This window comes from Cervus canadensis, chromosome 5 (assembly GCF_019320065.1).
Source record: "Cervus canadensis isolate Bull #8, Minnesota chromosome 5, ASM1932006v1, whole genome shotgun sequence".
NCBI lineage: Eukaryota > Metazoa > Chordata > Mammalia > Artiodactyla > Cervidae > Cervus > Cervus canadensis.
In genome coordinates, this window is record NC_057390.1 from 91,451,331 (window position 1) to 91,463,483 (window position 12,153).

At 44.7% G+C, this 12,153-nt stretch overlaps 1 protein-coding gene across 10 annotated transcripts in view; it reads right to left on the bottom strand.

The window, feature by feature from the left end:
• MAPKAP1 (MAPK associated protein 1) overlaps nucleotides 1-12,153 on the bottom strand; it is a 227,890-nt gene that overhangs the window by 45,034 nt on the left and 170,703 nt on the right. For 9 of the 10 annotated variants that reach the window (XM_043469561.1, XM_043469562.1, XM_043469566.1 and 6 more), the window contains one exon: nucleotides 11,882-11,989. The exons of the other annotated variant lie outside the window; for it this stretch is intronic. In XM_043469561.1, the coding sequence (XP_043325496.1) occupies nucleotides 11,882-11,989 (108 nt within the window). The remainder of the gene's footprint in view (nucleotides 1-11,881; nucleotides 11,990-12,153) is intronic. 10 annotated transcript variants of the gene reach the window in all.

The following is a 12,153-nucleotide window of genomic DNA, read 5'->3' on the forward strand; positions in this document are numbered from 1 at the left end:
ACTGGAGAAGCGGAGAAGGAAGGAACAGTCCTGCACTCACCTCTGACACGTGCCCCTCACCCTAAAGCAGGTTTATCTGCTGGATGGGAACAGCCTCTGGTCCTGGAACTCCGGCGCCACTTCTCAAAGTAGGCTCAGGAGTGCCTGTGCTTGGAGGGGACGTGTGTGTGTGTGTGTACAGATCAGTCAGCCATGCAGTCTGTGACTCCTGACCCCATGCCTGCAGCATGCTGGATTGGGAAGGGACACTTTTGAGGAGAAGGCAGGGTTCCTGACCTTCAGGAGCTTACAAACTCAGTACAGAGTACCAAGAAAACACGCCAAGGCAGAGAGACGTGCCCAATGACGCACATGACAGACACGTCATCTAAAGGCACACATTTGAAGCAAACTGCTACACCAAAAGCATGTTTTTTTGTTGGTTTTTTTTTTACCAGACAGGTTGTGACTTTGCATGTACACCTTTACTGTCTGGATCCTTCTGGAAAGGGGTGAGCCCAACCACACATGAAAGATGTCTGGCACTGTACCATATGCATATTAAAAGATACTACTGTACAATCAACTTCACATTTCAAAACCACTTCTGTTAAGAGGAGACATTTTTATCTACTCAAAGTAAAAAAAATAGAACCCAAATATGTTAAAAGTAAACATTAAAAAACCACTCCCCAAACTGTTAATTTAATTGAAATATAACCCTTTGGTATTTTGCTAAATTAGCAATTAAAAAGGTCACAAGCAATTAAATGAAACAAAAGCCACACTGTGTTCATCTACATTAATGCTGAACTGGGTCTCCTCATGAATGACAAGATAAATTGTAATGGTGCCTTCAAAGACTTCACAATGCATTTTGTCAAAGTCGGGAGTGTTCACGTCTCTATGTGCCATGGATTACCATAATGTATCGTGTCAAAACGCTCGAGCTGCAATAACTCAAAGATGTATTGTGATAGATCAAATTTTGGGGTGGGGCCTAAAAGTGACTTGAGCACCGGAGCTCAAATGGACTGCCAACAGGCTCTGGAAGGATGACAGAGAGCACTTTCAGGATACAGAAAGCACTGAGGGACAAGCGGAAAATCCGAGAGAGGAAGGAGCTGAGGTGCCTGGAGTAAGGAATCAGCAAAGAGGAAGCGAGAAGCAGCACTTGTCTCAAAGGCAAAACCAGGCCCGGGAAGAAGGGGCAAAAGGAAGGGAGAGAAAGAGGTAAAGAAGCAGCAAGGAGGCAGAGAGCACGAGGGCTAAGGAGTGGCCTTGGGGCTCGGAATCACCGGAAAGAACCTGGAACACTGTGCTCAGAGACACAGACTCAAAGCCGAACTCTGACTCTGAGGGTCCGGAGTGGGTCAGAAGCGTGCCCGAGGCCCCACTGCTGGGAAGAGGCAGAGCAGGACAGACCTATCAGACCCCGCCCCTGCTGCCCCTCCCGAGGCACCACGCTCCTGCGGGCAGGAGCAAGGAAGGGACGGTGTGGGTAACTGTCACCTCAGTCAGCTCAGGACCCCAGGCGCGGTGAAGGAAGTGGGGGGGTGGGGTGGGTCTATAACCTCAATACTATTTTCATAATAATGACAGTAAGACATGATTTGCCCTTTTACATCTATTGTCTTGCAAGTGCACAAAGTAATAAGAAGTTCATTGATAACATTTCTGATTCCACATCGCTACCAACCTTAAAGTAACTACCACTTGAGTTTTGGTAGAGTAACAAAAATTCATATGCACCCTTATTGAAAAGGCTACTGAAATGCTCTTTTCCAACAATGGATCTCTGTTAGCCAAATTTTCTGTGAATAATTCAACCAAAACAATGTACTGTAGCAGACTGAATGCAAAAGTAGGTATGAAAATCCTGGTGCCTTCTAAGCCAAACATTATAGCAATTTGCAAAAATAGAAAACAGTTGCCCATTGGCTCAGAGGATTAGTCAATAACTTATCTTCCTGATAGTACAAAAATAAACGCTTTTCAGAGAAAGAAAAAAAAAAAAAAACCCAAACCAAAACAGTGCTGCTCTTATCATTACATTTTTATAAGAAAACATTTTTATTTTAAAAAATTTTAATAAACACGTTACTTATGTTAACACGTAATGTTAACACATACCATTGTTTTTAATGAATTCATAAATATTTTAAAATCTTTCAGTTTTTAATTCCTAATAAAGAGATATAACCCAATAAACAAGAGCTCTTTGGGGTCTCAATAATTTTTAAGTGTATAAAGAGGTCCTGAGACCAAAAAGTTTGGGAACTGCTGCCTGTATTGGTTCTTACGCCACGTCTTCATTGTCCCTGGACACCCATTGGACAACCATGATGGGAAACAAAAGTGCAAGTACAGCTCTGCACCTGTTACATACCTGACAACAACCACAAATAGAAAGCCAGTCACACACCGTTAGAGTAACAGGCTTCCTGCCAGGTGTCAGACCAAGGCTAATTACAACTAATATTGTTTAAGAAGTGTTTTCATATACTACATGATTTCACTGGAGCTGAGGGAGAAACTTAAGAGGCAGTACACACATAACTTTCTTTCAGACAAATGAGCATTGATGATTAAATTAAAGCTCAGATGAACTTGATGTACGCCTCCAGCAGATGTCTTATGTTCTTGGACACAAACTACATGGAACATCAAACTTTGCTTTATGATTCAGTGAGTCTCAGGTCAAGTCTACAAGGCCTACGTCTAAAAGGCCTCATCTAGTTAGAAGTTAAAGCAACTTCTGTCTTTCAGCTTCAAAAAGATCCACGTCAACTTTAGAGCTCAACCAAAGTTCAGTGGCCTTTGCTACGTCCTTATTTGTGGGCTTCCCTGGTGGTTCAGATGGTAAGGAATCTATCTGCAATGTGGGAGACCTGGGTTTGATCCCTTGGTCAGGAAGATCCCCTGGAGAAGGGGATGGCAACCTACTCCAGTATTCTTGCCTGGAGAATTCCATGGACAGAAGTGTCTGGTGGGCTACAGTCTATGCGGTAACAGACAGCTGGACATGACTGAGCGTCTAAGCAGCAGAGTAGTTCATATGTACACTCTCTGTAGCATGATGGCCCTGGTGACCCTTCCTCCCAAATAGTCACCCAGCACTAGCCATGCGCCAGAAGCTATACTAGTGCTTTGGGAACACTGGAGGATGGCAGCAGTGTTTGCACTTGGCTGGTGCAAAGAGTCTACGGAGGGGAATCGTGGAAAATAAAATGGTGAGGGTGGAGGGGGAAGAGTTTTCAAAGACAGGCGCTATGATCTCAGGACCTGACATGCAGTAAAATACTGTTGTGCAAGTGAGTGAAGACTAAACAAACTACCTTCTGCCTCATTCTATCCTGTACCCTTATTGCTGCTCCCCAGATAGAACAATGCCGGCTTCAGCCAAACTGGATTTTGTTCCAGTTATACCATCTGGCCAGAATGTCCTTTCCACTCTAAAATTTATAAACTTAGAGGTCTAATCCACATGGAGTTTTTTCCTGATCTTTTCCCTGAAATCCTGTCACCCTTTGCTGAGGCTTTCATGATAAGTATCTTACATGATAAGTATCTGGACTCCCTTTCTGGACTATGGGCTCCCTGAGGGCAAGAACATTCCATCCTACAGAGCGCAGAGTAGATGCTCAATAAATGCTGTTGGTGGCTTGAATGCGGTTGACGCCACACGTTAACCATAACAGTATCTGAGTTGTACAGCATCCCTTGTGTTTTACCTCGGTTGCTAGAACCTGACACATCAATCCTACTTTCCATTCAGACAGCCTCACCAGACAGGGACCCTGCCTCATCAACAACTCCAATGGCAACGAACATTTACTGAGTGCTTACCACACGGCAGACACTACGCTCAGCACTTACATCATCTCACTTCATTTTCTCAATGCTTCTTTAAGTTGGCTAATAGTCTCCTCCTTGCACAAGTGAGAAAAATAAGGCTCAGAAAGTCATGCTGCTGGTAGAGTCATACAACTAACACCAGCTGGAGTTAGGACAGGAACCCAGGCCTAACTGCAAACTGTGCCCTTAACCACCACATAACCCCTTGGGTAAAAAATGATCCTTAGGTGGACTGGGAATGTACAAGTTCATGGGCCATAACAGTATCTAAGGAGAATACAACCATGCCTGGCTTTGCCAGAACAATCAGGGATAAAACCTAACTCTCTCTCCTCTGGTAAGACTCAAAGTAGTGCGCGAGTGAGTCATGGAGAAAAACTCTCCTTTAGCATTCTATATCCATCACATTTTTTTCCCAAAGTCCTTTTAAGTCCCCAAAGACTCATAAGCCCCAAACTTCTCTTCTATTAAACACTTCCCTTTGGCTACTAGTCATTTTTGCTGGTCTCTAAAAAATAATCAATAGGTGATATACTGTAACACACACATGCACAGTCCCACGCCCCGTGCAGTAATCTCTTCAAAGCCTCCAGGATCATACAGTAGGATATAGCCTTCACTGAATTTGCCATGCTACAACCAGGTAGGGATCTGTGCTGTCACTGCCTAATTGATTAAGCTCTTGGAGTCAGAGCCTTTCCACAGGGAGATTTCAGACCCTTGATAAATCAGGATAATCTTGTTTTATGAGGTGATCAGAAGGAAACGATTTCAGGTTTGTAGAATTCCTAAAAAGAGCAGATCATGGAGGTAGGGGAAGGTTTAAGCTCTGCATTCACGCTCCTGTCTGGCCCCCAGTCTCATCTTTCAGCACACTCTCCCCTGCTCATTTCATTCCACTCCACTCAAATATACCATCTCAAGCACGCCAAGCTCTTTCTCAAGACTTTTGGACAAGTAGTCCCTTGGCTTCTGGAACATTCTCCATACTCATGGTCTGAATGACTCCTTTTCATTCTTCCTCAAGGAAGCTTTATGGCCTACGCTCACCAGCTCCAGAGCCCTCCTATACAGTCTCATACCCTTCACAGCACTCAGAGCAGCCGGGAACCCCATGACGTGGAGGCTGTGTATCCTCTCTACTATCCCAGGACAGTGACTGGCCCAGAGGAGGGGCCATCCGTGTCTGGAGGATGAATGAGCAAATATTATGTCCAGAGTGAGGGCTATACAGGATCAATCATGACCATGCATGGGTCTGAACCACTCGCTCATTACAGGTCTGCCTGGAAGTCAGGTTGGTGACCGGATTCCCCTTACTTCCTCTTCCTCTATTGTGTCTGTCCCTGTTCAAAACACAGGAAAAGTAATGGAGTCTTCTAAAGAGCCTGGGCATTTTGGACAATTTACATGACAAAATGTCTTAAGAACTGTAACAACTGATCAACACTGAGGCATCTCTCTCTCTGACTCCAGAGTCAGAATGAGGGCACGCACGCTGGAAGAACCCTACCTCCCATCAGGGGAGTCACTGCAGAAATGTCACCTGACCATCAGGCAGGGTCTGCAGGGCAGCTTCCAGGGCCAAGAGCCCACCAGAGGGACACAAATCTCTGTGCCCTCACTTAGAGCCCATACGGGGTTTGCGGCTCGTCAAACATGTTTCCTCACTGCTCTAATGTACCAGTGTATCGCTTAATGAAAGTTCTTAATTGTAATTCAATTAATTACATACACAGAGTCCCCAATTACATTTTCCAATAAGACATTGGCTGTGGTACAGGTCTAAATGCACTTAACCAATTTTAATATATTAAGACCAATTTCCCTTGAATACTAATTACTACCTAATGATAAAATGAAAAGGGTGGGGGGGGGACTTTCAGCAAAGAGGGGGGAAGTGAAAATGCAATTTATGTGGAATTTCTCAGCCCAAAGAGCACAAGGCAGACACTCACTGCTGAAGAAGTCGGTGTGGACAGGGCACACTCTTGTTTCCAGTTCAGATCAGCACTGTGTTTTGCCCTAGGGATCACTCACCCTCGGTGCTGGCAGCTGCCCAAAGGGGCCCACAGGAAGTCTAAGAATCTAGAGGGAGAAGAGGAATGACAGGGAGGTAAAAGGCCACCACTCACAAATGCAGACTAGCAGGGTGTCTGGACACACAAACACAGCAAGTGGCCAGGACTCGTGTTGGGCACTGCACTTTACCACATGCGTTTAATGCACACAGTTTCCTTTAATCCTTAAAACAGCTCTACAGGGAAGGGATTCCCACTGGGTTTTACAGATAGGGAAATGGAGCTCAGAGGAGGGCTTGCCCAAGGACACGCTGGGGCTCCAAACATCCTGCCTTTCCCCCATCCCCTACGACACACTGCCAACCAGCTCAAGGCAACCGACAGCAAGAGGCGGAGACACAGGTATTCTGGCCTCGGGGATACCGTGTCTGTTTCATTTAAATTCTGTTAGTGTGTGGCAAGCAGGGAGCTATTATCCAATATCTACTTGAAAAAATTCTTACCCATACAGAAAACTCCTTACAGGGAACACGTTTCCCCCCACCAGAGGCAGACATGTAACCGGCTTTCAGCAGTAATTCAACCTAAAATATGTACCACGAACACCACAGGTCATTACCATTTGTAAATAAGAGTTTATTTGCAGGATCACATTTTTTTTTTCTCTCCTGCTTTTGAGGACTGCTGTTGTGGTATGATAAAAGAGGCTTAAAGCCCTGGTACTTAAGTCACATGATAGAAATTGGAGAGATTAGTCATTTGTAACCGAAGAAGGCAAACCCTCCAGAAGCCAAGGAGAACCCCGAGGGAGTCTCCAGGGCTGGCACAGAGCACGCATGGGAGGAGGGATTGGCCCGCTAAGAATAAGCACCAAGAAGAGGAGATGGAAACACACCAGTGTAAGCAGTCATTCACTGTCTACAGTTGGTTTTTTTATTGAGTAATGTTGATGGGAGTTGGTGATGCCAGTGGTAAAGAACCTGCCTGCCGGTGCAGGAGACATGAGATGTGGGTTCGATCCCTGGGTCAGGAAGATTCCCTGGAGGAGGGCATGGCAATCCACTCTAGGATTCTTGCCTGGGAAATCCAATGAACATAGGAGCCTGGCTAGCTACAGTCCATGGGGTTGCAAAGAATCGGACATGACTGAGCGTCTGAGCACATTGATGGGGGCGGGGGGGAGGGAAAATCCCAAGCACTTAAAGATGATGAAACTCTCATATCTAAAGATGCTCACCCAAAACCCAAGTTCCTTTTAAATGTCATCACACACTTGTACCTTGGAGCCCCAGGAAGCAGCCTGGTGATGCTGGGGTCTCAAAAGGCTCCCTTCCCTCCTGAGAAATGAATCACATCTGGCCATGGGCACTGAGATGTAGGGGGAACTCAAATCCAGTCCTTGCCCCTTGGGTGGGGGTGAGTGGTCACAGTCCAGTGTGGGAGTAGGGAAATCCATCTAGTGGAATCAGTGATCAGACAGCAGTAAGGAAAAGGACTCTACCAGAGCCCACGGAATGGCGGCCAGGTGGTCTGCGGAGGCTTTGAGAAGGAGGTGCCTTCTTTCCTGGGTCTTCAAGGGGAAACTGAGGAGGTGAAAAAGGACTCCCACAAACTGAGACCCCGAGACACATTCCTCTGCCACAGTCCAGCTATCTGAGGGTCTACCCACCTCGAGGTAAAGCTCTTCCTCAGTGCAACCTTAAATTAAGGAGACTTCATTAAGGCACTGAAATAAGGGAAGGTCTCCTTGAAAAGAAAAGGAGAGCAAAGGAGATTTAAACAGGTATTTAAAGAATTTTCTTTCTATGCAACTTCTTTAAGGACTAGACTTAGTGGACAGAAGACACATTTTTCTAGGTCCCCTAATTATTATTCATGTGACCATGAGCAAATTACCTTCTTAAAGCCTTAGTTTCTTCTTCTGTAACATAAAGATGATGACTGTGTGTGCCTAGTTGCTCAGTTGTGCCCAACACTGTGCAAACCCATGGACTGCAGCCCACCAGGCTCCTCTGTCCATTGGATTTTTCAGGCAAGAATGCTGGAGTGAGTGGCCATTTCCTCCTCCAGGGGATCTTCCTGACTCGGATCGAACCTGCATTGGCAGGCAGATTCTTTATCCACTGAACTACCTGGGAAGCCCAAAGATGATGACCACACCAGCCTAAGAATAACAGCACCTCTATCTCATTTAATCCTTACAACAACCTTGTGAAATGGACCGAGCCACTTCCATCTACACAGGAAGCAGAGGCTCAGAGAGGTGACCTGATTTGTCTGATGTAAGAGGTGGCAGTGTCCAGCTAAGGTCTGCCTCATTCTAAACACCATGCTTTAAGCACTACGCTGAACTGCCATGTGGGCAGACCAGCGAGCGATAAAACAGGGAAGACACAGTGTCTGGCGCTTTGTGGTACTCCAGAAAACCGGTTCAATTTCAGGTCTATTTTAGCCCTGATGATGGGAACTTTCCAAGTTTCTCTCTTAAAGCTGTGGAAACAATAAGTAAGTATACGTGGCATCTTTCTTCTGAGGCTCTGGATGGGCTTCCCATGTACCATCAATGTGTAAGGTCGCTGGCAACATTTGGTAGAAAAGGAAACTGAGGTTCAGTCTGGTGCCAGGATTTATATAGGCACTTGGACAAGAATGGAAATCTTCTAATGTTACATCCTCTCTATAATGTACTCAGGCTTCCTTCTGGTCTGATTCCAGCTTCGAGCAGACAGTTGGCTGAAGGATGCAGTAGATTATCAGACTAGAATCCAAACTGGAAAGCTCAAGGACTTTGGCTTGTCACTTTCTTACTTAGGCCAAGATCCAAGCACAAATGCTGCCTCTCAGTCCCGAGGCAGAAACTCTTGTCATGTGAGCTTCATTTGCAAACTTCTCTCTTATAGTACATAAAGACGATTGTCATCATCCTTCTTAGGACTGAAAATTTAGGTTGCTGTATCAACAATCTCAGGGTAGGCTTTAGAATCAGACAGTTGACTTAGAATTCTGGTTCATCATTTAGTGACTAGCTAACACTGGACAAGTCACAACCCCTCTCTACAATCAGAAAAGCATCTTGAAAGGTGGTTGTGACAATTATATATGAGGGAGCAAAATGTATAGCATAAGGTCTTACAGTAGAAGGTCTGAATAATTTAAAAAAATCTTTTGATGTAATTGGTAGAAAAAGCCATGCCCTGTCCCTCCACGGAAGAAAATCTGAAAGGCTTATTCCTGCTCTTACAGCAGTCTTCTCAATCAAATGCTTTTTCTCTAGGTGTACCTCTTCTGGGACACCAAAGCACAGGTGCCGGAAAGCACCCCGCTTCTAAGCTCTCTGGTCCCGTGACACAGACTTCCGCACTTGCCCTGGCCCCCACTCTCCTTTTCCCCTCCATTCTGCATCACTCCCTCCCCCCGCCACACACCTCCTTGAGAGCCCCGAGCGCCCCATGCCTCATCTGCTTTATGAGCCAAGGAATGCTGCTCCTCTGTTATTTATTAATTACAGTTAATATTTATTGAGTGTTTTATTATGTCCCAGGCACCATTCTAAGAGCTTTATGAATCCGCCCATCAACCTTATGAGGGTAAATTAACTACCTAAGAGAGGTTAAGTAAGTTGTCCAAGGTCACACAGCCAGTTAGTGGCAAGGCCAGAATGTGAACTGAGGGTCTGGCTTGACAGCGTATCCCCTTAAACACTGCACAACAGATACTTATAATTTAGCTTACTTCTAAAATGGCTTTAAGGATAGCAAGCCTATCCTGATCAAATACAGTGACAAAAGTGAAAAAAATTTTATTTTTGAAACATTTTTCTTTGTCTCAGTATAACTTAATAGGTAGCTAGTGGGGAACAATATGCTTTTCTGATTGAATTTTCTATTTAAAATTAAAGAAAAATCTTTTCTCTAAAAAAGAATAAATAGTTTTTATAGTTTACTTCCATCTTACAGAGACTAGTTATAATATTCTATTGATTCCAAACCACTGACTCCCTGGCACATTCTGTATGTGCTGGGACGGTCTTCTTTCACTAACAAAGTGATTTTGACTCTACGGTAAGCAGTGAGAGGACCCTGCAGACCCTTTAAGATGGGGGTGCTGAGGCTAACAGAGGTCACACAACTTAATTAAGACTACGCCTGGAAGTGGAAGTAGAGTAAGAACAAGAGACTAGATTTCAAAACTTTACCCATCAATCCTTACAGCTTTTCTTTCCCAGTAGAGGAAAGTTGCACCTTATCCTCAAAGAAAAAAACCCCAAAACCCCAAACCACATCTAATTTGGAATCACAGCATACTGTGGAATACTATACAGCAATTAGAAAGAGGTAAATTTATATATGGAACAATATATGGATTGATGCAACATATGCAGTATTCTCTATGTGACTTATTGTTAAAATGATAAAAGAAAAATGTAGAACACTGATGACAGTTTGCTACCATTTGTTGCTAAAAGGGGGAAATACGTGTGCGACCCCATGGATTATACAGTTTATGGAATTCTCCAGGCCAGAATACTGGAGTGCATAGCCTTTCCCTTCTCCAAGGGATCTTCCTAAGCCAGGGATCAAACCCAAGTCTCCCACACTGCAGGCAGATTCTTTACCAGCTAAGCCACAAAGGAAGCCCAAGAATACTGGAGTGGGTAGCCTATCCCTTCTCCAGGGGATCTTCCCAACCCAGGGATTGAACTGGGGGCTCCTGCATTGCAGGTGGATTCTTTACCAGCTAAGCCATCAGGGATCCCAAATGTGTGTGTGTGTGTGTATATATATATATGTCTTTATGTGGGTGTATTATTCATGCACATATATAAAATATGTTTGCATATGCTTAGATGATCCCTGGAAAGATACCAAAGAACAACTATTGTCTCCCGGAGAGGAATTAGGGGAGAGAAGGGAGGCTCAAAATTTTCATTATACTTTGTTACCTGAAAATTTTTTGCATATCTAAGTGTTATATATCCAAAGTCTATACCAATATTCTAACAAATAAACTTTTATCTTATTCAAATAACAAGAAGTCAACAATCTGAGACAGAATCCACTACAGAGTTCCAACGTGCAGTGCAAGGCCCGTATGGGTGATGAGTGAATATTAGGTGAATTAATAAAGGTCAATCTGGTATGGATCAGGTATACCCTCAACGACTTGACAGTGTAGTGGGAGAGACAGACATCAATCATTCATGTGGAAAAATAGATAATTATAAACAGAAATATATGCCATGAAGAAAAAGTAGTATGCTCTATGATGGAATATAGCTGGGGACCCAAGTGAGGGATGGATGGGGTTGAGGCAATGAGGGAACAGGGAGACAACAGGTGGCCTCTATCAAGGTGACATTTAAACTGAGAAGAAGGATAAGAAAGTCAACCAGAGTAGAGGAAAGAAGGAACTGCCTGTGGGAAAGCCCTGAACGAAGCAGGAATGAGGGAGAGCTGGCTGCTGAGATCAGTTTCCACATGTTGCTCCTTTAAGTCAACTGGGGTACAGAAGAGAGGAATGGCCAAAATTCACAAATCTGAAACTCTAAAGAGAAGGCAAGAAATTAACTCAATTTTAAAGAGGCTTTCTACACAGCACTAGGAACCACCCTACGCTGCCTCCAGCCAAGAGTATGAAAATGGTCAGAATTTTCTAAAACCTGATGACTGACCAGTGATATTGACAGGGCCAGTTGCTTTATATACAAAATAGCCTTTGCCACAGAAAAGGCCTCACATTTCCAAGCGTTTCCAGGACTGTTCCTAATTTAGGAAGACAACAGTTTAACAGATTAAATATTAATCACAGAGGGCCAAGCAGGATGCAGACTCTTTACCAAAAAGCATGAAATCAATCATTTCACCCTGGGATTACACTTCTGGCATGAAGGCTGAGGTCTGCTTTGGAAAACAGTCACTTCAAATCTGCCTAGGGAGGCCAGACCACTGAGCGTTCCCAGACACGGGACTAGTGAGCATGTGGCAACGGACAAAAGCAGACACGGAGCGAGGAGGCCAACGTACTGTTCTCGCGGACCAGGCAGAACTCCCAGGCGCTCTGGCTCTCCAAGGTGCTCTCCAGGTCCACGGCGACGTTGGGCTCGCTCTGCTTCTCCAGGCGGTACTGAGGGCCTGGAAGATCAAAGGGGCAGGAGGAGGGGAGGAGGCTGAAACAGTGAACTGAACATTGAGAAAACACCACACGCCAGTGAAAAGCTAATAACGCATTAGGAAAACACTGATGTCTGCTTGGGGTCTTAGCTATCCAAGGTGGAAGAGTATGAGTTTTTTTCCCC